The 25,849-nt window shown below is 42.8% G+C and overlaps 2 protein-coding genes across 8 annotated transcripts in view; one reads left to right on the forward strand and one right to left on the reverse strand.

Annotated features, from left to right (window-relative positions):
• SEC24C (SEC24 homolog C, COPII coat complex component) overlaps positions 1–9,562 on the reverse strand; it is a 39,089-nt gene extending 29,527 nt beyond the window's left edge. For all 7 annotated transcript variants that reach the window (XM_041404859.1, XM_041404854.1, XM_041404858.1 and 4 more), the window contains exons 1-2: positions 9,450–9,562; positions 1,811–2,013 (exon numbers count right to left, since the gene is read on the reverse strand). In XM_041404859.1, the coding sequence (XP_041260793.1) occupies positions 1,811–1,985 (175 nt within the window). In that variant the 5' untranslated portion in view covers positions 1,986–2,013; positions 9,450–9,562. The remainder of the gene's footprint in view (positions 1–1,810; positions 2,014–9,449) is intronic.
• A 2,333-nt stretch (positions 9,563–11,895) lies between these two features.
• The window catches only part of SYNPO2L (synaptopodin 2 like), a 37,045-nt gene continuing 23,091 nt past the window's right edge, over positions 11,896–25,849 (forward strand). Inside the window, exons 1-2 of the mRNA XM_041404715.1 lie at positions 11,896–12,220; positions 25,521–25,672. Of these exons, the coding sequence (XP_041260649.1) occupies positions 12,116–12,220; positions 25,521–25,672 (257 nt within the window). The 5' untranslated portion in view covers positions 11,896–12,115. The remainder of the gene's footprint in view (positions 12,221–25,520; positions 25,673–25,849) is intronic.

Consider the following 25,849-nt stretch of genomic DNA (forward strand, 5'->3'; position numbering starts at 1 on the left):
CAAATCAGTGGTAATTTTTGTTCTTCTTGAATCCCCTTCTCTCCCTCAGTACAGCAAGCCCAGTTTCTCCCCATTGTTCCACTGGACAGAAAACACGATTTAGTCGCTGGCTACAGCGAGCAGTCAAGTCAGACAGAGCGCTCGCTCAGTGGCTGAGCTCTAACTCTGCTCTCCCAGGAAGCAGCATTTCTTTCCTCCCTCAGAGATGATTTTCATTACTTTCAGGAAATTGTGAAATTTCACTCTTGTGAAATTAGTTCAAAACTCTCCAATTAAAGGTGCTGTTAGAAGAGATTTATTGACAGCACGGGAGGAAGAGGATTAAGGGAAGAAAAGAAAGATGGAGCACCTGAACAACCTATCCTTTAGCACACCACACTTAACTCTTTTACTACGCTACTCTACTAAATCTAGACAAAAATCCAATAGTGGATTCAGCACCCAAATTTCAGTCCCCCACTTCTGTTAGTTTCAAGACAACTAGAGGCACTTCAATTGTTCTATCCTTCTCATTGAGTCTGGGTCAAAATTTGAGAAGTTGCAAAAGACTGAAGATGTACTTGCAGGGGGAATAGTACAGAGATGATTAGCATGACCAGCACAGTCCTAATTACCTTAGAACACCCATCTGAAACCTAAACAAATATTTTAATGTTGTGCTAATTTTAGCAAAACTGAATTCATCCCTGTGATCTGAAAAGGCAGACATACTTGCATTCAAAGCAACACTAAATCTAGACAAAAATCCAACAGTGCAATTATTCAGCACCCAAATTTCAGTCCCTCACTTCTGTTAGTTTCAAGACAACTAGAGGCACTTCAATTGTTCTATCCTTCTCATTGAGTCTGGGTCAAAATTTGAGAAGTTGCAAAAGACTGAAGATGTACTTGCAGGGGGAATAGTACAGAGATGATTAGCATGACCAGCACAGTCCTAATTACCTTAGAACACCCATCTGAAACCTAAACAAATATTTTAAAGTTAATGTTGTGCTAATTTTAGCAAAACTGAATTCATCCCTGTGATCTGAAAAGGCAGACATACTTGCATTCAAAGCAATAGTATTTTCTCCTCTACATTTCAAATATTAATGTCACTATTGATTTCCCAAAGCAATTAACATATTTGAAAACCAAGACTCAAAGTTATTTATTAAAGTCAGACTTTCTTTTGAAAACAGAAAAACAAAAGTTGAATTACTTTTACTTTTTTTAACAGACAAAAATAACAAGGGATAGGATCCTGCAGAATCAGTTAAATTCTAGAACACATTAGCTTATCCCATGTCCACAAACTTTTTATTATATTTAAAGACAGAGAAAATAGCTTGAAATACTCTTTCTACATAGAGTTGTATGTCAATCTTTCAGGATGGAGTGCAGCTCTTTCTGTATAATAATGTAAGGCAGTTTCAATTATAAATCTGTTACAGTCCCTAACTGCTGCCTCTCAACATAACCTTATCAGGGAGACTCTTCTAGTCAGGTGCTTCAGTAACATAGGCACATGGACATAGAGAAAAAAGCAGACTGTTTCTCAACATGCTAATTTTATGAGCTACCAAAAGAAGAGTAAACCCTACTAAACTGGACAAGAGATAACACAATAACCTCAGAATATGGGACGACATGATTTTTAGCATCATGCAAATTACAGAGAGAAAAAAAGATAATCACTACCACAAAAAAACCCAAAGACTTACCATAGGATATTATATAGAGGAATAGGACATTGTGTAAGCATACAGCAGAAATTCCATGCACGCCATAATTCACAGGTTATCAATCAATAATATTGACTGAGCAGTACCTTGTGGAGGGACTGGCTGTTGATATCCTGGCATCGGCCCATTGTAAGCTCCATACTGCGACTGAGGAGCCCCTGGCAATGACTGTCCTCCGTAGGCAGGCTGCTGGTATCCCTGATATCCAGGCTGAGGTTGCCCGTAAGGAGGCCCCGCGTGAGCTTGCTGGTTTACACTCATTGTATTCACATCCCCAACCTAACCTCACCTGCAAAAAGGGGGGGAAAAATTACTTTCAGCAGATATAAAACCAAACTGGTCAGCTTCCCTACTGTTTTCAAATAAGTGAGAGATCTTAAGATACTTGGGAAGCAAAAACATTAATGATAACTTACTCTTGCACAGCAAGTCAGATAAATGCTTTACAAGAGCTATTTAAAAGAGTACTTTCAGAAACTATGTTTTCTAGTCAACTTAGTCAGCATTTCGTCCTGGTTAGACCTGTGATCACCTTAGATAGAAATATCATCATTTGCCATTCCATAGCAGATTATTATCAAGCTTCCTGAGAAACCTTTCAAACTACTTTCACTTCACAGAATCAGACCAACAGAAAATAGATTTCATTATATAGATGAGTGATCCCTTAACATAACACTTCAATAACACTGAACAAGTTCAGCTGTCACCTCTGTGTTCGTTTACTCGATCATGTTTCCTCATTACAAGCAGCAAGCTTCACCACCCACAAAGGCAGCTGCTTGAAGTGTTTGATAGAATCCAGAACAGGACCAGCACAGGGGGCTATTGCCTTATTTTTTAGCAACAGATGATTTAAAGTCCTTGCTATGTACATACATTTCAGAGAACAAAGATATTCCCAAAGCAAAATTTTCACCTATGAAAGGTGTTAAAAATGGAAAATAATTACAAGCAAAGATGGCACTAAAGGAGTTTTACCACAGTGTAAGACCTGAAACAGAGTGTCAGATACAGGACAGACATTTCTTAGCAAACTTTTGCAAGAAATCTTGCTCAACAGACAGATTCCCAACTCCCCTAACTAACTGTATAAAGAGACTGACTAGCTTTATAACAAGAAAAGCAGAACTGTTATTGTAAGGCTCCAAACCAAACAGGCAATTTTTACAACAGCAAGCAGGCAGATAACCAACAGTGCCTTTCACTTGTGGAGAATCGAGGAGATGACTTCAGGGGCAAGAGATTCCCTCATGGTGTGTTTCTCATAAGAATGTTTTGCGTCACCTATAATTCTTTGGACACTCCATGTCACTGTTAGCCTCTTCAGCTAAGACTATCCACACTAACACTAAATATGCATGTTTAGGGCAATTAAATTATTCACTAAAACCCATCAGTTTATATAAAAATGCAAAGCAAAAGTAAAATAAATAACTAATGTAGCCCTCAAATTTTTCTCCAAACTCTACTATGAACTTGTGCATTAGAGATACAAAGTAAATCTCAACACAGAGGAGAGCCACCAGAAGCAAAGCTTGACCAGGAATCTGCAGCATAATTCAATCAGGTATCAAAGCCCCAAACTGGTTTGCCTACACTGATTACCACATGCCAAACAATGCTAAGGTTGGTTCTTAACATTACCAAAAATATGATGCTAAAGAATTATTCCAGCGACTGACACCACAGTTACTGTACAGCAAAGCCACTGGAAGAACTACAGCTCTGTAAGAATCATCCACATGAAGAAATTCTTTCATACATACCATAAAGGGAAAATATATGTATAATAACAGAGATATTTAATTACTTACAAAACAAAGCTAGCACAAAACATAAAAACTACATTTAATCTCCTACAGCTAGTAAACATGACAAATGTCAATACAAAGATTATTAACACTTACTCTGAAATTAGATTTTAAACTTTTATGAAAGGAAATAAATGAAATTTTACATTTTTATTCTCCAAACTGTATAAAGACAAAGATAGGGCTTTTGTTTAGAAAAAGATCTCCTCTTAAATATTTAAAGGTAATTTGCTCTTGAAAGTTAACGTGTCATTTGTGACAGCTTACAAGAGCATGACAATTTTTCATCAGCCCGCAGTGGTTTTAAAAATGATTACTCTCTTACTGTCACGTTTATAACATGTAGTCTCTAAAAATTCCAGTTTCCCACACTACCTTTGACTTAGTTCTGCAAAACAGTCTAACCTGAGCAGCCATGTGGCCAGGAAGTCTGGACTTTGGGACCTTCTCCCTTCCCAAGTTCCCTGAAAGGTTAACCTCTTACTGCCCAGGCAGGCAATCAGTGCGCCCACACTGGAATGACAGACTCACCGCCTCCTGTTCTGGGCAAACAGTAAAGCAAGAGAGTGCCTCCTGCAAAGGTGGGAGTACAGGCAAGGAAAAACACATCGAGAGGACTCCTCTACCTGCACATCTTGGAACGTGTGGGCAGGGCCTTCTGACAAGGAAGGAGGGCTGTGTTCTCTTCTTTCTGCCCCGCTTATTGGATTGCACATGAGAAACCTGGCTTCTAGTCACTGCTCCTGCAAACAGGTCTCTCCTCCAGGAAGAGCTGCAGAGCAGCAGTATTCCACAGGATAGCTCCTGAGCTATAACCACTATGACACTTTTCACAAGTTAGACCTACAGAAATCCCTGAACAGATCTAATGCTCGAACTAGATCTACTACAGAGCAGAAGATGAATCTTTCACGCTTTTTCTCCTGTTTTTCTAAAGCACAATAGAATAAGAACTCAAGCACATCCCTTGTAAACCACTTCTGACTTACTGCTGTGAGTGTACACTCAATCTCACCTGATGATCTTTTACTATTCCCTTTTCAGCCCTCCCTCCCTCATGTGAATATCCGTATTTCCTGCCTGAGCAAGTGGTATCTGTAGCTTGTTGCTGCTCTCTCCTCAATACCAAAACTGAGAGGTAAGCTGATTTAATGCACATCTTACACAGAAAAAGTTTTGAGATAATCTCCTACATTTTTTGTGGAAAAAGTAGCTGCACAAACAAGATGGTTCTAATTCAGTGTCCCAACTGAAAGGTAAATACAGCTCAGACCTTTAGTTAGCCCATGTGCCAGCCAGCACACGTTCACCTCCACCGTAGCACGAGCTGATGGTTGCTCTACACTGGCAGAGGGTCAGGTAGGGAGACTTAGGAACAAGTCCAGTGCTGAAGCTGCAGACAAGGCTGCTTCATGGTTTTGGTGGTCAACATGCTCTGAACATAAGGCTCGTGGCACACTTGCTCATCACTGATGTGAAATACCATAAGGCAGGACCAAGAGTATTTGCCTCTGAGAAGGTGGTAGAGCTGTCACTGAGTGAGTCCATTTTCCCTCTTCCCCAGTACAAGTTATTTGTACCAAACATTCTTTTTTTTTTCCCACTCAAAAAACATCTCTGTGTAAATTAGAACCTGGTCACCTGAAGAGATATGCAGAAAGGGAGAATTTCATGCTCTGTCTTATGACATGAAGGGTGGCCGGGGTATGGAGAATGACAGAAATAATACATATGTCAGCCAGAGAGAAATGGAGATAACAGGCCATTTCACTGGATAAAAATGCTGAGGCTATTCCTTTGCATGAAGAAACACCAAAACTAAGCCAAACATAATACTGACACATGGTGCTGAACACCATATTACTACTCAGCAGTTACAATACAAAGCTCAAATAAGCAGGACTGATGCTAGAGAAAAAAATCCTATGACAAGTGGTCATTACCACAAACAATTTTCCAGCAAAGCAGGAAGCAGTCACTCTATACCATTTTCTATTCCTCTGTATAAAGGCAGCTGACCATGAAGTTTTGGTCAACACAGTTACAAAGCTACAATTACACGAGAAGGCTGCTGTACAAGACAGACAAGCAGTGAAGATCAGTAATGAACTGACGGGAGGAAAATACACAGGAATAATGTAGGAGGTGCTGAATATCTAAATAGCTTCAAGATTACTTAGTATCCAAACAAATCAGACCACAGTGAAGTTTTTATGACATGCTTTAAAAAAATCTAGTGATTCATATGAGCTCATTTCAATGAGCAAATCTCCCAAATCACTGAAAACTTCATATTCATATTTTTTTATAGTCTGCATTCACTGTTAACTCCCTTTTGAAAGTGAAAAGCTTGATCTCATCAGTTCTTGTTCATTTTCTAAAGGAAAGGCATACACAAAATTACTTTCCTTCAGAAAGGTGCTATTGCCTCTTTTACTGGTCCCAGAGAAAGAAAAAGCCTGTTTGTTCCAACTTCTGAGAAGACTGATACTTAAAAAAAAAAAAAAAAAACAAACCTACAACAACAAAAAAATACACAACTCAAGTCAACCACATGGCCACGAAGGAAATATTTAATTTAACACAAAAATCAAAACTATTTCCAGAAGATGGGATAGAAGGAAAGCACCAGTAATTCAAAGTATTGCCTAAACTACTTTTAATGTTTCTGTTCTGCAACTTTCTGGAAGCAGCAAGGTTTTGCTATTCTTACAAAGACCTGACTGGAGCTAAGAACACTCTTCAGAAAGGGAAATATCCTTGCTTTTGTTTCATTGACAGCTTGACTAGGTCTTCTATGAACACTCATGGAACACTTGGTTCTTTTCAGATATAAAAAATTACTGGGTGGGGTTTTTTTTTCTCTGTAGGAAATCTCGTAAAAGAAACTCATGCCCTAGAAGTCAGAAACTGCCAACTAATCTGCAAGCTCACAGGCCATTGTAACAAATGCCTCCCACACATTTGTCCAAATCAACCCAAATGGCAATACTGGAATCCACTCCCATCTGGCTGTAATATGTGGCACTCTCTCTTCCCGCCTGTGCAGATTCTCAACTTGTTACACCACAGGTAACATCTTCTTCATCTAAGCATTTTGAGTTACTGCCAGAAACACTTTTTTTAACAGTTCACAAAAAGTATAAGACACAGTTTTCAAAGTGAACCTAAGGTGTGATCACTTCCATATTACTCTAAAGAAGGCCACATTAAATCCAGTTTTGTTAGGCTGATTCATCATGCTGGGCAAGGTGCAATACAGTACACAAGTTACAAGAGTGAAAGTGATTAAAAACTGAATACAAAAAAACCCAGCTTAGTCTCGACCTAACCTTAAAACTACCAATACCTCCAACCCCTGCCATCACCACCAGATTTTTACTTCAAGAACCTTTTATAATTTGTTGACTCAAGTCTCCTGGTGGGATTGATTCACATCTCTATCACTGCAATAAAGCCCTAAGTAAGAAAAGATTTGAAAAACACTCTGCTATGAGCATGGCTTCTAAAGAGCAACCCCATGGAGGCAAAAGTCACTGACAATACAGCATCAACAAAACCACAGTGAAGGATCTCTGTTTCCTAGCTACTTCCACACACATGTGGATATGTGTTACAATGAGTGAAGTAATCTGAATCAGTTCTGTGACTCTTGCACAAGCATAATGGATTAGAAAAAGTTATATGAACAGTTCCAAATTTAGGGAAAAGGACAGAAGGAAGAAAGGGAATACACAGAATAAGACTAAAAAACAAGTTTTCTTCACATACATTGTAACACTGGCCATCTCTGTGCTCTGACTTCCTCTCCACAAATACACATTACACAATTTCCATCACTTGCAAGAAATAAAAAAGGTCACAATTAGCTTTTCCTAACACCTACTGCCAGTTTATACTGTCTTTTAATGTTTTCTATGTTAACAATGAATCTTGCTGAACATATAAAAACAAGCTCTATCTTCACAATTTATCCCTAACACATCTTTTCAAATCTAAAGAACAAGAAACATCCACCTCTCCTCTGCAGAGACCTTGTTGTCGATTACTGTTGGTGACTCTGTACCTTGCCCTTCTTTAGCCAACCATCAATTCCTCCTTTGATTTTTGACCCTCCTTCTGATAATAAGTGTTACAGGAAGATAACATAGTCCTACCACAGCAGGAAAAAAACATTCAAAGAAGTACAAGCACCAAACCACTCATCAAAGAAATAATATTTTAAATAGGTGTTGACTGTTATAAGTCAGCTCTCAGCCATGAAATTAAAACCTGGAGTGAGTGTGACAGCATATTAAGAAGCAATTATATATTCTTCATATTGATGCCCTTGTCATACTCTGTCTACAACAACAAAAGAATCCTGAATGGAACAGCTTCACACCAGAAAGGGTAGTTCCACATGAAAATGGACAGAAATATTTATGTTTTCACAGAGTGTATATATGTGACTGAAAGTAAGTCTCCTTTAAAGAGGAAAGCTTGGAAGTTTTTGGTTACATATATTTCTATCTGTCCCATAACTGGAATGCCTACTCTAGGAGAAGGTTGTGGGAAAGAAAAAAAACAATGTTAAAGCCAGAGTTCCCTAAATTTATTCATGAAAACTTCGCATTAATAAAGAACAAAGACTTTAGTACAAAATCAGTAGTCATCTCCCCTTTCAGTGATGTGACTTTACAGTGCTTGTAAAAAACAGCAAGAAAGAATTTGCATGTTTTGCCTCAGAGAGTGATTTCTGTCCAACATTCAGTAAAGTCGACTACATAATCCTGTAACAGAAATGGATCTAGAAATATTTTTAACGAATTATCACATTAATAGCTAGCAACCAACTCAGTACCACACCGGGGGAAAAAAAATAATCTGTATTTTCAATGACAGTACAAACATTCATGCCTGTGGATAACTTCTGACATAGGTGTAAGCAATTCTTTCACGCCCCAGCAAGCACTTCCTTTAGCCAGTACGTTTAAAAAGAACTACAGCCCAGTTTGGATTGTTTTGCAGTCCCTCTCAGAGATCAGTGCATTCGAAAAAAAACGCCAAACAAACTAAAGGAAACTAAGCTTCACCCTACTCCATCAAAAGCATTTCTCAGAAAGAGTGAAAGCAAATTGCAACAACAGAAAACACATTTAAAGCACTATCTACATGGAAAGCAAGAGTCCCATCTTGCATAACCACCTTTTCAAGACTACACTTGTATTTCGATCATGCCATCTCCTTTACTTCTTCCTTTTTTCACAGCCACACAACCACTAAGTTTTACTACCACATCCAACCAATCTCAGTTGTCAGATCTCCGCCAGGAATGACCATCCTTTGCAAAGCTCGAATGAATGAAAGCGTGAACAGTACAGCACAAACGCCAGGGGAAGGATCCGCGGATTACGGGAGATTAGAGAGGTTGCAGAGAGGGGTATCTGACTCGCGGCGCACCCCGACCAAAAAGAAGCACTCGGTTCTCCGTGCCGGACCGACGGCCCGACTCGCAGCCGCCGGGTGTCGCCGCACCACACCGGGACACCGACGGGTCTCCCGGGACAGCCCAGGCACTGGACGTGCAGGCCCCGCCGACAGCCGGCCCGGCCCCGCAGGCCGCCGGCACCGGCCGGGCCGCGGGCGATGCTGACGCTCCGGCCCGGGCGCATTCCGGGGAGCCCCGCGGCTCTGTAGAGCCTCCCGTGGCGCAGCACGGTGGGCCCGACGAATCACCCGACCGGGCGCCACCGGGCCTCGGCGGAGGAGGAAGCGGCAGCGGCGGCACCGCCTCGGCTCCGGGCCCCGGCCGGGCCGCCGGGTGCGGTGCCGGGCTCAATGCCGACCACCCGCTCGCCCGCCCGCAGCGGGCGCCGCCCGGCCCCGCCGGTGGGCCCGGCCACCCGGAGCCCCTTCAGGCCTCACTCACCACCGCTGCCGCCACAGCCGGGCCCACTTCCGGCTCCTGCCCCGCCGCTCCCCGCCTGCCGCTCCCCGCCTGCCGCTGCCACGTCCGCGCTCCGCCCGCCGGGGCCCGGATGCGGCGCAGGCGCTGGGAGACTCCGGCCGCTGACGTGCCGGCGGGGCGGGGGAGGGACACGGGGCTGCTTCTCGCGCAGCCCAAACCAGCGCAGTCCGCACGGGCGGCTGCGGCGTAAGCGGAGCACGGCCGAACGCTGCTGAGCCGCGACCACCATTGACCACGGTGCCCTTGGCCTGCCCCATCAGCGGCCTGTGACAGACCGCGACAGGGGAGCAACCAGGCCCGGTTCTGCACCAAGGTGCAAAGAGTTGTTCGCTCCCTACTAACAACAGCGGGGTGATGGTCCCTCCGTACTCGGCACTGCTGAGGCCACCCCTCAAATACTGCTTTCAGTAGGCCCTGCTGGCCCTCTCACTTCAGAAAGGGCATTGAGGTGCTGCAGCGTGTCCAGAGCAGGGTAACAAGGCTTGTGAAAGGTCTAGGAAACTTGTCTTACAGGAATGGGTGAGGGACCTGGGATTGTTTTGTCTCAAGAAGAGGATGCTCGTGGGGCATCTCATCCCCTCTACAACTGCCTGAAAGGAGATTGCTGTGAAGTGGGGACTGGTCTCTTCTGTGGCTACAGAGAGGACAAAAGGAAATGGTCTAAAGCTGAGACAGAGGAAAGTCAGATTAGATATTAGAAACGTTTTCACTGTTAGGGTAGTCAGGCATTGGAATAGCTTGCCCAGGAATGTGGTGGAGTAACCAACCCGGAGGTGTTTAAGAGGCATCAGGGTCTGGTGCTGGGTGATGTGATTTACTGGTTCAGGGGTTACAGTGGCAGTGCTGGGTGGATGGTTGGACTTGATGATCTCAAAGGTCTCTTCCAACTTTGATCATTCTGTGATTGTGTTGGTTTGTGCCCACCAGCAATATGCAATGGCACTGGATGAGTGGTGCTATAGTACTGGCAACCAAGCAATGGCATCACAGCAAAAGTACATCCTCTGGATGTTACGGTATAAGGCTATTAGTCACTGAGAGCTAAGCACATGCAGAATAAGGAAGAGGTAAGGGTAAGCTTGTCCTCAGGACCTTAACAGAAAACTATGGTTTATGCCTTGTAGGAAAGGGGGAACATGGACTTTAATTCTTGTATAACTCCCTGACTTGGGATGGCTAGGAGGTTGTGTCTGTCATGATCCTAAAGAAAAACCACTGAAAGACTCTCCTCCACTCTAGTGAGATTCCATCCAGAGGCTTGCATCTAGTTCTGAGGTCCTCAGTACAGGAAAGATATAAACCTGTTGGAGCAGGTCCAGAGGGAGGCCAAGAAAATGCTCAGAGGGATGAAGGCTTCTCTTACTAAGAAAGGCTGAGAGAGTTGCGGTTGTTCAGCCTGAAGAAGGTTTTGAGAAGACCTTATGTGGTCTTTCAATACTTAAAGGAGGCTGTTAAGAAAGCTAGAGACAGACTTTTTAGTAGGGCTTATTACAAGACAAGGGGTAATGGGCTTGTTACAAGACAAGGGGTAATGGTTTTAAGTGAAAAGAGGGTAGATTTCAACTAGATATAAGGCAAAAAATTTCTTCTACCAGGCTGGTGAAGCACTGTAACAGGCTGCCCAGAGTGGTGGCAGATGTCCCATCCCTGGAAACACTGAAGGTCACATTGGACAGGACTCTGAGCAATCTGATACAGTTGAAAATGTCCCTGCTCATTGCAAGTAGATTGGGCTAGATGATCCTTAAAAGTTCCTTCCAACCCAAACTATTCTCTGATTCTATGATTCTATTACCTGGTTGGGCTCCCTTGGCCATTGAGTCTATGTAAGCAGTGCCCTGCAGAGAACTGTGAATCCTGTGTGTAGCTAATCCCAGCTATTCTGGTCTCAGTGTCTAGTATTACGAGTGGATGTAGGGGATGTCAGGGAGCAGCACACTGCACAGGGAGCACTGTACCTCTATAGTCTGCCTGTGGCTTTCGAGACAGGCACATAGTGCTGCTGTGTAATGACACTAGCTGCATGGAGGAAATAGAAGTGGAGAGCACGTTAATTGCAAGCTGGTTTTGTTCAATTCATAGGGTCAGGTGCTATCACCTGATTTGTACAAGTTTGTGCCTGTGACATATCCTTGCCCGAAACTCAAACTAATGGATCCTGAGTACTGAGTGACTCTAGGATTTGCATTTGGAATGCTAAGTGGAAATAAAATTTTTACTGAAATGCTTCCAGCTCTAAGAGTGTCAGACAAAGCTCTGGAGAGACAGGAGGTGTGCTATTTTCAGCCACGTTCCGGTGAGAGATCCATCATGTATGCGGGGGGGCACAGAGGGTGAGATTGACATGACACGTGTGTAGGACAACTCTGGCCTCTTACCAAGGGCAGAATCAAATGTCTAATCATAGGCAGAGCAGCAGCTGAGAGTCCAGAAGAGCAGTGAAGGCTGGGTTTGACAGTCTCAACTCGTGTGTGTGTGAGAACTTCAAGGAGAAAGTGAGCAGAGGGCCTTGTGGGGACTGGAGAGTGGTGGTGTGAATTGTGACTATGGGAATAGAAGATTCTGCCTGTTAAGAACTGGAGTCTGTACTGAAGCTGTGAAGACAAAATATCTAAAGCACAGAAATCATGGGAGCTGAAGAAGAAATGCTCATCACTCTGTCTGGAGGTGCCCCCTGGGGCTTCCGCCTGCAAGGGGGTTCAGAGCAGAAAAGACCCCTTCAAGTGTCAAAGGTAGGACCCTGAGGTGCGAACTGTGAGAGCAAAGTTGTTCTGCTGAACTAAGATATCCCTACTGACTTGGGCATCTTGCACTACTGCTAAGGAATCAGGAACTCCTTACCATGGCAGCAGATCTTAAAAGGAAAAATTGGGTGGTGTGCTCAAGCAGGGTGTGAGGTGGGCTGCGGGTCCTGGAATAGATGCTGTTGAGGTAGAGACAAGTGTCAGGTGAAGATCTGCTTCAGTACAGGTCTGTGCAGCTCAGACGCTTTGTAGGCTGTACAGCTCTCCTGAGTTGTCAGCAGAGCTATAACCATAGTGACAGTGCAGGGAAAAGGGTTCAAATATGGAAACTTGAGTACTCATGTAAGACATCCAACTAAAGAAAAAATAAATTGAAGCAGTAAAAGCCATATATTCCAGCTTTCAAAACAGATGTACATTTCTTACTGCCTCTTCTGTTGGTGAAAGTTTTTCAACACTGTCTGAAATGAATATTTGTGATGCTCTAAGCAGCAAGTACTGGTTTAATTTCAAGAATTAAAGAAGAACAGTTGTTTGAATGGGAGATTAAAAAAATGGAATAAACATGAACCTTGTGTTGCACTACTTTTATAAACAGCTATTACTGTTGTCTTTTCAGAAAAACTACTGAATAGATTGAAAACTAGTGGGAAAAAGGTCCTCTTTATTAAGCTCAAGACAGCTGCATTAGCCTTGGCACAGTGATATCTTGGGATATCTCACTGGAAAGCACCCAGCAGCAGAAATGAAAAATGCTCTGCCCAGCTCCTTCTGTTTCCTTAAGCAGACCATGCCTCTGACAGAATTTCGAAATTAAATGTTCTGCGTCAATTGGCTCACCCCAGATCACGTAGTGTTTGTAACTTCTGCCAAACTGTTTGGAATCCCATAACTTGGCCTTGAAGTGAATGTTTCTTATGCAGAGAAAGATGATTTCTCTCCACAAAAACAACTTCTGCATAAACTCATAGAGTTTCAGGTTGAAAAGAAAGAATCAATATCCTTTAAACAGGTGTCTGGCATCAGTGGTTCTTAGGAAAATGGAATTTTCACAGGCTACATTAAGTCTGCATGGTCTAAGATTGTTTTGACTCTTGTTTTTCCCTTAGTAGATAAGAAACTGGTACTGAAGAGGGAGGAGATTGTGAGTGTCTGTAAAGATTACTCAGGATTGAACAGCAAGAACTAGTCATTACCCAGGCTAAGTTGCACCTTAAGGTGAATGGAATATTGCTCAAGGATTAGTAGCACCTGCAGGAAGGTATTAACTAGAAGCAGCTTTTACCCAGAATTGGGTGCTGTACTTTAAGTCTAGCAATACAAATATATATAATTTTACAGTACTTGGATATTGCATTAAAAATAATTATGGAAAATATAATTGATACAAATCCATTTGAGGCTCAAAGTATACATAATTCTCTAGGCAGATCATTTTATAATTATCTTTTTTGTCTATTATTGCCCAGAATTTAATAGCATCCAATGACCCTACATACTATCCCAAAGGCAACACCAGTTAAATAGTCTCCAAAGAATTGATGGTCCTTACCAGGTACTCAGGAAGATCATATCTGAATGCAACCTGCTTAGAAGAGAATAAACTGCCAGGTGTCATGTGATGGAACATACAGCCATGAATAGCTGATAGGTGCCAGGAGATAACTGAGTGGACACTGTTTGTGTTTCAGAGATTCCAGTGCTGTCGTTTTAGACAATTTCAACTCCTAGGCTACAAAGTCATAGTAGTAACACTAAGGAAAGATGCTTACCTTTGGATGCTGAGTCAAATGATGAATAAGTGATAAAAAGTTAATTTGGGAAATTAATCAAGTATAACAAATTCATTATATATAAAGGATACATGTTGTACTTTGGTAGAAATGCTGGATTTGCCAAGCCAGACCAGGTTAAGAGTCACCTCTTGTCCTGCTTCCTTTGTGTTTCCTGCAAGTATTTCAGAGGAAGTTGTAAGTTTCAAATTGCATCTAATTTTTGTGTAATGCAATGTGAGGGGAAATCCTTTTTCCTCAGGTAGTTATCAGCATGCCCTGGGAAGTACCTAAGAATTGGTAGTCCTGGTAGTTTACCCTATAGATAAACAGAAAATTGTTTCTGAATAACTCGTACCTTACCTGTCTAAGTCTTATGTGATTTCCTAATGAAGATTTGATAACACCAAGCAACCAGGCATTCCAAAGAGTAAAGGTTGCACTAAGTGGGATTTCCTGCTTGAGTCGCTCTTGCTGTATCACAAAGCCCTTCACAATTCCTCATCTTACATGACCCGTGTACACAGTTCATAGTCTTCTTGCCTTTATGATTTCTAAAGTTTCCATCACCATAATCTTTTTATTGTTTCTTTTTATGGATATTAGGATAAAATTAATCACTGATTGCTGTTCTTGGTATCTTTTTTTTTTGTTTTCCTGAAAAATTTTTGGGTGTGCTGCATGGTTCCTTTCTCCTTTCCTTTCCCCTTTCTCCTTTCCTCTTTCTCCTTTCCTTTCCTTTCCTTTCCTTTCCTTTCCTTTCCTTTCCTTTCCTTTCCTTTCCGTTCCTGTTGGTGGGGCCTCTAATTGATTTTTCTCTCATAAGGTATTCACAAGGATGGCTTAAATTATTGGCTTTTTTCAAATTGCATCTAACATAAAATGTACAGTGAATATATGCATTTAAAACTGTTTTGTAGTGCAAAGTATTCAACTGGCTGTAACAAAATAAAGTACACGAACATGGTGGAAGTGGGGTGTGAACCCATTTTTCTACAGGCTAAAAGGATGCATAGCTGTAGTTTCAACTGTTTCTCCAAGCAAGGGATCAATTCTAAACCTCAGTCCAGCTGCCACAAAGGGGTAGAAAAGCAGCTCTATCTTCACATGCTGGATGCAGCTGCCACAGAGCTTCTGTGCCATTCAATAACTCCCTGTGGCTTATGGGTTCAGGGACACACCTGGAGAAAGACGCTGGAATTACATCCTTGTGAACAGTCTCTTGGGCTGGATATAACTGGGCATGAGCCCACACTGTGCCCTGACAGCCCAGAAGGCCAGCAGCATCCTGAGCTGTACCCAAAGAGGAGTGGCCAGCAGGTGGAGGGAGGAGATTCTGCTCCTCTGCCCACATGGAGCACTGCATAAACCTCTGGGGTCCTCAGTGCAGGAAAGATGTGGAATTCCTAGCATCTAAAGGATCTAGATGATCCAAGGGATGGAGCACCTCTCCTGTGAAGACAGTCTGAAAGAGTTGGGATTTTTCAGCTTGGAAAAGGCTCTGGGTAGACCTCCGTGTGGCCTTCGAGTACATGAAGGGAACTTATAAAAAAGAGGGAGAGATATGTTTTAGATGGATAGATACTGATAGGATAAGGAGGAATTATCTTAAATTGAGAGAGGAGAGATTTAGATTAGATGTACTGAGGCACTGGAACAGGTTGCCCAGAGAAGTGGGTGCCTCATCCCTGGGAGTGTTCAAGGCCAGATTGGATGGGGCTCTGAGCAACCTGGTCTAGTGGAAGGTGCCCCGCCCATGGAAAGGGGAGTTGGAACAAGATGATCTTTAGGAGGCCTTCCAACCATTTTATGATTCTATGATAACTAATTCAGTGTTCAATTAAACTTATGGAGCCAAACCAGCCTTGGGATCAGAACATTGCTTCTTCCAGCAGTGCCAAGTGGATACTGAGGAAAAAGCACAATTTAAGTAACATAAGAAAGATTGAAATGCTAGCATTAACACCAACTGATTATATGGTTCCAGATCTGTAACTGCAAATGTCTAGTCCTTTCATCTTAAACTTGCCTACAAGAGCACATACTGACTCTTTTGTTTCACCAAAACAATTAACTTGCAGTGTCCAGGTGCTAAAATTGCCTAATGTGAATCTGAAGGCTGCCATACTGATGTGTATTTGAAAGACATACCATTAATAATTAATCTCATAAAAGCAGACACTGTAAGAGTAGAGAGTGAGACCAAAAACTAAACATAAGAAAACTTGTGTCTGGGGAGCCTTCAGTGAGAAAGAATAGATGACTTTTCAATGAGAGTTGTATTAAAGTATGATGCTGTAATGAGTAAGCTGAAAGAAAAGCAGACATTGATATGCTCAGCAGGCAGATACACAGCACGATCAAACATCAACAGAGGATATGAATCTGCAGAAATTAGAAAGGATAAGAATACTGAGAACTAGAGAAACAAATAAAGAGGGAAATAAAGACTAAAGAACACAAAAAGCAAAGGACAATCTTAATTTTGTTCTTAGTTACAGCAATGTCCTTCTAAGTGAAACCAGTTGAACTACTCTGGATTCATATTGGCTTATTGTGATTCCTAATGTATCTTTTACCTCTTACCTAATGAAGCAGATAAACTCTAGTGCGAGTTTACACTACCCCTCAACAAAATAAAGCTGATTTGGTCTAGCTCAGTAGCTGTGGTGCAAATGACAACACAACCCAAGAAATCTTTGACCAGAAACAGTCTTTAGGAAAGAAAGAGAACAAACATAAACACAAGAAACAAAAAGAATCCATAGATGGTAAAATTTTTATTTTAGAAGGCTGAGGGAAAGTACATGGTCCTCACATGTAGCTGTAACTGAGGGGAAAGTTAACCCATTCTGTAAAGAGATTAAGGGAGAACAATACTCTCAGGTTCCTGGAGGATTTCTTTGCAGTAAGGACACGTGCATCAAATGCTTTAGAAACAAAACAAAATGTGAAATAGCTAGTCTGAGAGAAGTTGTAAGCACTAATGCTATTAATCAACCAAAGTAGAAACCCAACATGAAATTATACTATGGAAATAATTTTTATGAAGATGAACAGGACAGTTTTAGGATAGTACAAGTACATGCAAACCTGCCTTTAGGGATCCTACTACAAAACAAAATTTATTTAATGAGGGGCAAACATGGCTACTTGCTATAAAAAGCAAAGAAGGCACTTCTACCTCCAGCACAAGTACTAGCAATATTGACAAAATAGAGGAAACTGAGTCTTTACAGCTGGTACTGATAGCAGAGGCAAAGGACCTGGGCATATTTGTGCCTCACCAATAATAAGCCAGCAAGATTATGAATCTCTGAAAAAAAAAGGCAAACGTAAACAAATGAGCCTCAGGTAGACATGTCTAACAGAGATAGGAAGGTGTTGATATTAGTGTCTAATGCACAAGGGGGAATTCACTGGAAATACCATACTTAAAAGAATCAGCCCCTTTCAAGGAAAATAAATGTAAGGTAGAGCAGCCATAGAAATGGAGAGAAGGAGAGAAGGCTTCTTCCACCTAGCAAAATATTGAATGAGGTGACTGCAATCTTCAAGTAGATGTTGAGCAAATACCAGCAACACTATTCAAATATAGGTGACAGGATTGACAGCCCAGAACAACTAACCAGGAAGGTTCAGCAATGACTTTCCAATCTAGAAAAAGAATTGAAACTCTTTTGAGTCAGTTTATGAACTGGAGTAAACCATACAGTCTTTGAAAACTACAGAGGATTAGCCCTGGTAGCTCAAGAGACTCCTTTCAGTTGGCTGTTCTGTACAAATACTCTGCAGCAATGTTAGGGGAACTGTTAGGGAAAGCAGTAACACAGGATTGTATTGGTTCTAAAACTAAAAATTTTTTTTTGTTTGAGAGCAGTTCATCACAACCTCTTTTTTAGCTCTTTCCCACATATTCCCACTTTTTCCTTTATGGTTCTCTGCTGATAATTCACTGTTTCTGCTGTCTCCTCTGCAAGATATCCTTGCTGCCTGTTTGCCATGTCACTGCTCCCTATGACACACAGCCTGGCTGCTGTGTGCCATTCTCCTATGCTCATGTGACATTATTCTTTCTGGAGGTGCCAGCTCTAACCAAATAGGCCTGATGGCTTCCAGATTTGTGAGCACCTTTTCTTCCTCTCCCCTTTTCAGTGGGCAGCCTGTTCTTTATCTGTTTTCACAAATGTTTATTGTCGCACCTAAAAAAGCACTGCTAGTCTGTAGCAGTCACTAATGCTGGTTTTGGAGTGCCTCAAGCTGCTCTGGGAGTACTCCTGGAGATATTTTATGGCCTGTTGGCACTTAGGCAGGTGCTATGTTTGGCTGCTAGTGAGGGAGCGCATGTTGTGGCACCAGTGGAACTTTCCGAGGATCTGGAAGAATCTCTTGATGAGAAGTTGCAGTGAAACCATACGTGCTCCATCTATACCTGGTGTTAAATATACCTGGGACCATTCTCTGGCACTTATGCCAGCTGCTACAGAGTGTAATGAAGCCCAGCAATTAATGTTTTCTATTCTTCCAAACAAAATGGCCACATGCCCATAGGCAGTGGCTCTGGGAATGGTCTGTTCTAGCTCCCAGACTGTGCCTGGGAATTGTTCAGGACAGCAGTAGGCAATCTCAGCCAAAGATGTGCCAAGGATCATTTCAACATTTTACCACAGTAGTTGTACTCCAGAGGTCAGGTTCATTCACTGATATTATTCAGCCTGCTACTGGCTAGAACTACTGAATACATCTGTGGAGGCTGAGCCTGGTTTTTGATGTACATTCATACTTACAAGATGACTACAAAGATATTGCAAGGCACAGGAAGCTCTCTGGACCTAAGTGCCCTAGATCCTTCAGGTGAATGGGGTACTTCTTTAATCCATACTTGTGGCTGATCCTGTCCTTGCTGCCACAGAACAATGGTGCTTATCCTCCTCAGACTATTGCTGAGAGGCTGCCTTTGGGTTAGTGAGTGCTGTCTTTTGGTGCAATAACCCACACTTGCAATAGTATGAATGCTGTGTTCAATATTGTTTTGCAAGCCAAAGTGACCCTCATTCTATCGAAATAATGTCTTCTAATTTGCCCTCTCTCAGCATAAATACTGTGGAGGCATAATATTATTAAGACTGTTGCTGTTCAACAATTAGTAGCAGCTGAAAAGAGCCTTCTGTTTTGAGAAGGGTTTTTATTCAGGGCTTGCAAATGCTCACGGCCCTTTAGAGCACAGTATCAGCACGCAGTGCGAAGGCTGGGAACACCTTGTTCTGGAGGACTGAAGCCATGTCTCTGGATTACTCTACCCTGTGTTAGAGCATCTTTCCTTCCTTCTGTCCCAGTTCAGTGCCTGGACCTGTAGAAAGACATTTTGGTTGCTAGATTTGCTTATGAGCTTCAATTTCATTAGGTTTAGATTCCAAAATCTTTTATGGCACATGAGCCAGGCTGAGTTTCTAGAAAAAGGATTTACATGGGACATGTATAAGCACATTTTTTCTGAACATTTAGTTGCTTTTCTCACAGTTCCTACATGTGGGACCTGGAACAAATATTTGACAAATATATCTGTTCTTTCTGAATCCTTGCTTCATATAAAAAACACTTGATATCTTGCTGCTTACTCTGTTGAGGGTAAAATGCTTATCAAGTACTTTTAGTATCTATTCTAGTACATGTGGCATTATTCTTTGTCATTGATATTACATTTTAATTACTTTTCAGCTAATTTACCATCAAGTAACAAATAGCTATGGAGATTATGCCCCTTTTATATCTACTTGCGGCCACCTCTGGCTAGAAACTTGCTCCCCACAATGACACTTATGCTAATTTTTTTGCTTAGGAAAAGAAGGTGGATTGTTTGAGGTTGTTCTTCTCTTCCCTCTCTTGTATAACCACAACAAAAAACTCATTTTAAGGCACTTCATTTCAGTAAGGGAAAACCGTCAGAGGGAGAAAACCAACAGTCAACAGTCCCTGATTGTTTGTGTGTTTTATATCAGTTTGTATCCCCTGGCACAAGTCAGAATTAAATCTGGTGCATCTAAGAACTTGTTCTTTCATTCTTGCACCAGTACACTCTAGGCAGTAACATATTTTACTGTAGTCTGACATGTACTTAACCAACTGAGCAGCACTAGGATCCTCATCCACTACCAGCTCTCATTGTTAAACCCCTTGCTCAGAAGCCACCCAAGTCTGTCCTACCACTTAAGATACATCTTTTCACCACTCTCCCTTGCTGTGTCCATCCTACAAAGTATGTGTTCTCTTCCCTCTTTCTTTATATAAAGACTCCCTAATTAATCTTCACCATGGATGACCTGTGAAGTAGCTCTGTAGGGACACTGGACCTATTTTACCAAGAGGCAAGTCTTCCAGTTCATCTCTTAAGAAGGAACACGATGTTTCGTCAGGAAATTACTGGAAATAACTTCCTGTGTAGTTGTAATGCTTAGTGTAATTATTATGGATATTCTCCTGTAAAATAGCTTCCAGTAAAAACATGGCATTGATATGAGGATATGATGTTATTTGCTACTTAATAGATAAGGCAAAGGGAAAGTATCTCACTGGATCTCTATGTTCAGGTAGGCAACTGAGATAAAGAAAGACTGTTGGAAAATGTCCTGCTTTGCAGGCTCCTGCCTTTTATGGCTCACAGTCTGAGTGTCTTCTCCAGGGTCACACAAAAAATTATCCAGGTCTTCTGAATCCCACTGTAGCCATCTACCCACTCTAGCCATCTCCTTACTTTAGCCACATTAGTATCCTTCCTTACACAAAAAGAGTAAACCCTGGCCTTGGACGAAAACCAAACTGGCCCAATAAGCAAAATTGTATGAATACACATCTTCAGAAAGAATAAGAGATGGAAGGAGTTTGTTTCTGCTTTTGCATCTAGCAACTGCTCTGTTTGTGGTTCAGCTGAGCAGGAAGTTCTAGGAGGAGCAGGCCCACATGCTGCTTGGCTCTTTCTTGAGTCATTCCATTTTAGTAATGCTTTATACCACAAAAAGTAATTTGTTATCTCTCTATGAGAACCCTGTGACAGGATTGCATACCACAGAAGGCTGGGAATAAAATTTAAACACTGCCAGGTTGTATGGAGTGTTGGACCCCATGCCATTGTAGCTTCTGGGGGAAGGGGATGGCTCATTGAGAGATGCAATCAGAGAGTAGAAGGGCATTGGGTGGGAAGGTGAATTGTATTCAGTATTAAACTCTGACTTGGACTGAGGCTGTTAGGTTTCTGCTGGAAAGATTGTAGGAGATTTGGTGAAGACTGATAATAAAATTTATCTTCCTACATTATAGGCTGAGCTCTCCCAGTGAGAGGAAGTGGGAGGTGGCTTGGGAGGGCAAGGGGAGAGATAGGTGACCTGAGCCTACACTGCAAACCACTTCTATTTACCCACAGCCTACTTCATTACAAAAAAGCAGTGCTGGCCAGCAGGGAGAGTGGTTGCAAAGTTTCAAGACACGTTCCCTGGGCTGTACTGAGGCAAGATGTGAAGCCACTGAGTTACTATCAGGATTACTCTATTCTTAGCATCCCAGCATGTGTTCAGCCCCCACATACCACTATCTAAATATAGTCCCTACTGAAGGACAGATGCTGCCAAGTTGCATCTGACCCCCTCCTCTCTTGCATTCTGTTCCTGAAAGCTAGGCTGAATTCCCCAAGACATGTCAACAATCAGCACGTCCTTTTGTCTGCCTAGGGCTGTACAAGGAAACCTGTACAGTACTGTTAAAGCCTGATCTCAACCCTGACCTTCCTGGCCTCTCCTAGCACTGACCTTCCTTTCAACACCTTTCTTATTCCTTTCCTTCTCAATTGTTGCCTTACTCTTTTCTCTCTTTTTTTTTTTTTTTTTTTTTTTTCTTTCTGTTTCAGCTGCCTCTGTCCTTTCCCTTCTGTCTGGTTGAACATGATCAGGGGGAGGAAGCAGGCAAAGTAATGAAAGAAAACGTGTGTATGTGCATGTACATAGGTACTGCAGATACCCAAACCTCTCTGACAAGAGCTCTTTTGTCACTATAGATCTCCTGCTGAGAGGGCAGGGAGATGGACAATTTTCTGAGTAAATGTGTTCCAGTTTTTCACACTGATTTGTATTTCCAGTAACATAAATCTATAAGACTCTGAAACTGGGATTTCCTAAACCCATCTGAAATCTAAACAGGACATACCTTGACGTGAATATGCCATGGGAGAGTGTGTCTACTGAGGCATGGAGTGGAAAGTCTAACAGTCAGTTACAAGAGGCTCACAGAATTTGTGGGGCTCCTCACACAAAAGGAGAGGTCAATCCTCACCAGTATGTGTTAGAAGGTTGGACAATGCAATCCCCCAGGGCCAGGTCTGGGGCCAACCCTTACCACTTGTCAGTCTGTCAGTGCTGCTTCTCATTTGCACAAGAAAGCTCTTCAGGTATGTGTTACAGCAAGCAGAGAGGTTTTTTCTTTGAAACACCACTTTTCCCAACTTTTCCCACCTTTTCAGAACAGCTGTTGGGTGACACCTTCCAAGATTTCTGCAGCTTAAGCAGAAGCTCCCTGTTAGTGACACTTCATGTGGCTCACTGGATGCCCAGAAGAGGGCATCTTTTGGACATGGGGAGCAAGTGGCTGATCCTGAGGGCAGTCTGACCTTCAGGATGGGCAGGGAGCCTGGCTTTTGGACTGGGCAGCCACCCTGGCCTGGGGCCTCAAAGGCTCAGTGCTGCTCTCACTGTACTCAAGATGAGCAGGCTATGGGTTGTCATTAAAGTCTCTACAGCACAGCAGAGACTGTGAGTCACAAAAAACCTGGCAGCCTTAGGTTGCAGCCTCCAGCACACTGCACCTTGCTGTTGTGGCTTTGGATTAAGTCCTGTCCTGTCTTTCTTTCTCTGCGGAATCCTCTTCTGTGTTTAACCCCTTTGCCTTCCTCCCTGGCAAATGCAGTGGGGTAGTGGTATGAAGCTGTGGATAGTTCATTTCCCTCTGATCCCAGGAGCAAATTCATAAACTTCCAAGGTGGGTTTATAAATCTGTGGAAGATTGAGCCAGACACATGCTACTTTCAGACTCTATAGGTCTCTTCTTGCACTAGAAGAGACCTGGTCCTGTTTTCCCAGAAAGTAATGGAGGCATGGAAAAGTCCCTCCGGGATTGTAGAGCACTGAAATACCAAAAGTTGCTTTAGTGCATGTTCTGTCAGTTCAGTAAGATTTGAGCACAGGCAAGACTTGCCTGCTCATGATTATCAGCCCATGTGGCCTGCTTGAGTCCCACCAGTCTTCTCTGGAATAAAGGTACCTGAAACAGCATCAGGCAGTGTTGGGGGCACAGCCCGATCCTTCCTGCCTGGGAACCCCAAGCAGTTGCCCCAAGTCTCTGAGGGACTAGAGAATTGCAGGAAGTTTACTGTTGCTGTTCTGGCTGGTCATCAGCCTACATCCTTTGTTCCAGTGAGCAGGGAGGAATACCATGGGATGTGAGGAATGCTCTGAGCACCTGCTGACAGCCTTCAACCCCCAATCCCCTCGCTTTACAACTGGGAGAGATACTCAGCAAGTATGTTCCCATCCAGTGCTAAGCATCAAGTATTTGGCTATGGAGCAGCAGCTGGCCTTTTGGGGAATACTGGGAAACCCTCCTTTTAACCTCTTTTCAACTTCCTAACTCTTTTCATTAGCTGTTGTGTCAGTAGACAGCACTGGAAAATGTATCTTCTTTACCTTCTCAGTTAACAGCTGCATTTGGATGAAGTATCAGGAAGCAGCATTTATACTGTAACTGTGGTTCTTCAGCAGTAGTTCATTACACACCGACAAATGCTCATTCCAGGCTTATATTAACAAGGAGGGAGATAAAGGACTAAAATGACACAGGCTGATGGATGTGGCAGCTGGGATGAGCCAGTCCCTATTTTAAGCATGCAGGCAGGATTTGGGGTCAAGTTGGAAAGGCTACGGAGTGATAAAGTACCAATGAACACAAAAACAACTTGAAGCATAGCCCTCCTCTTTCCATCTTCTTCCCCAACACCTCTCAGTTCTGCTGACAGGCTGACCTGGGAGGAGTGTTGCTCTTGCCTGCTCAACACAGGCCAGTGGGGCCAAGCCCAAGGTGCTCACACACCCCAAAGGTGCAGGGGGTCTGGGCCACTGAGACCAGGCAATCATCAGGCCATGGGACTTCCTTACGGCTCCAGCTCTCTCCTCTCCTGCTCCCCTGCTGCTCCTGCAAGAACAATGACAGGGCAGCAAACCTCCCACATTCACTTGTCTTTCATGAAGCTGCCATGAGAGTGTGGGCAAAGTAGCTTTATGATGTTATAGATGAGTCTGGTGGATCAAGCAGCAAGGCTGTGAGACATGGACAAAGGTGCCCTGTTGAGTATTATTTCTCTGCAGGGATCTGACTCAGTCTGTTCACTGCACCCTTTGTTAAACAGCTCTGCACTGATTTGTTTTTCACTTAACTGCAAGATCTGAAGAAATATTGTAGAAGAATCTACAAAGAGAGTGTAATGCTACCTTGTTCCTGACTTGCTCTGACCCAGTGATTTTACCTGGCTACTCTTTTATGTGAAAAATGAGTACATTATGGGTGCCAAGCTGTCCTACAAGACTATCCCCATTGCTTGCCTATATGGGAGAGGTCAGTGGTTTTTGGCTGAGTGGGCATTTGGTTTGCTTTCTTACTTGCCCTAGCAGAAAGACTAGGCTGAGTTGGTAAGAAGTTTAACTGATGGAGATGGAATGAAACAGAGAGTAAACACTTGGTGCAAGATGGCCATGAGAGGACAGATCTAGGAGCTCGCTTGGAGCCAGTGACTCTGACTCCCTTCTCAGATAAAGCAATGCATATCTTGCACAACTCCTGTTAAGGCTAAAGATTTATTCCAAGTTTACACTTGTGTAATAGGACACCATATAGCCTGATGCAGATGTCCAGAAATACACTGACCAAAGCCATTGGAGCAGGAATGCTTAAGAGCAGAACATGCCTCTGAACCACCACCTCTCCCCAGTGTCAGCTTCCCTGAGGATGGTACTTGCAGAGGCTCTGCAAGAGTCAGGGATCATACCAAGGAAGTACAGTAGAGGCATGCAGAAGGACACATGGACATGTGCAGGCATAGTCTGTTCTCTGAAACACAGACTCCCTAACCAACTTAGGAGATAGGGAACAAGAGGAGAAGAGCATGTAGATATTCTTGAGTCTGAACAAGAGAAGAGCATGTAGAAGAGCATGTAGATATTCTTGAGTCTTTCATCTGCACTAAAGAACTTGAACAGGGTTGGTGATCAGCTCAGGCCTATGCTTAGCAGAGTGATTATTGGAATTAACAGGGATACAGAGACCAAAAGGCATAGCCAGGGCTCATCCAACTCCACTCTGTCAGCACAGTAATCTTAGGCCTTACTTTATTCTGTGAGAAATGGAGCAATAGAAGGGCCAGCAACTGAACTAAATAGCTGCTGTTCTTCCCATCATCCTTATCCTCTCTCCTGCTTTTTCAGATTCGAAAGAGAAGCAAAGCGTGCCGTGGAGGCCTGTGGGAAAATGATGTTCTAGTATCTATCAATGGGAAGTCATGTGCTGGCCTGTCCCACGCTAATGCCATGCAGATCATCGATTCCTCCAATGGCATGCTCAACATCCGTGTGAAAAGGTAACCTGCTCCCAAGTGCCAGTGCTGTGACAGTGCAGGCAGTAGGGTGCTTTTGTCCAGTACAGCAGCTGTCCACATCCAGCAGAAACAAGACAGTCAGGAAGCCCTTGGTTTCACCATACTGCAAGGTGTACTAGAAGGACTTACCCATGTCCTAACCTGGCTAACATGTTGACA

Source organism: Onychostruthus taczanowskii, unplaced genomic scaffold (genome assembly GCF_017590055.1).
Source record: "Onychostruthus taczanowskii isolate IOZ18803 unplaced genomic scaffold, ASM1759005v1 scaffold22, whole genome shotgun sequence".
Lineage (NCBI taxonomy): Eukaryota > Metazoa > Chordata > Aves > Passeriformes > Passeridae > Onychostruthus > Onychostruthus taczanowskii.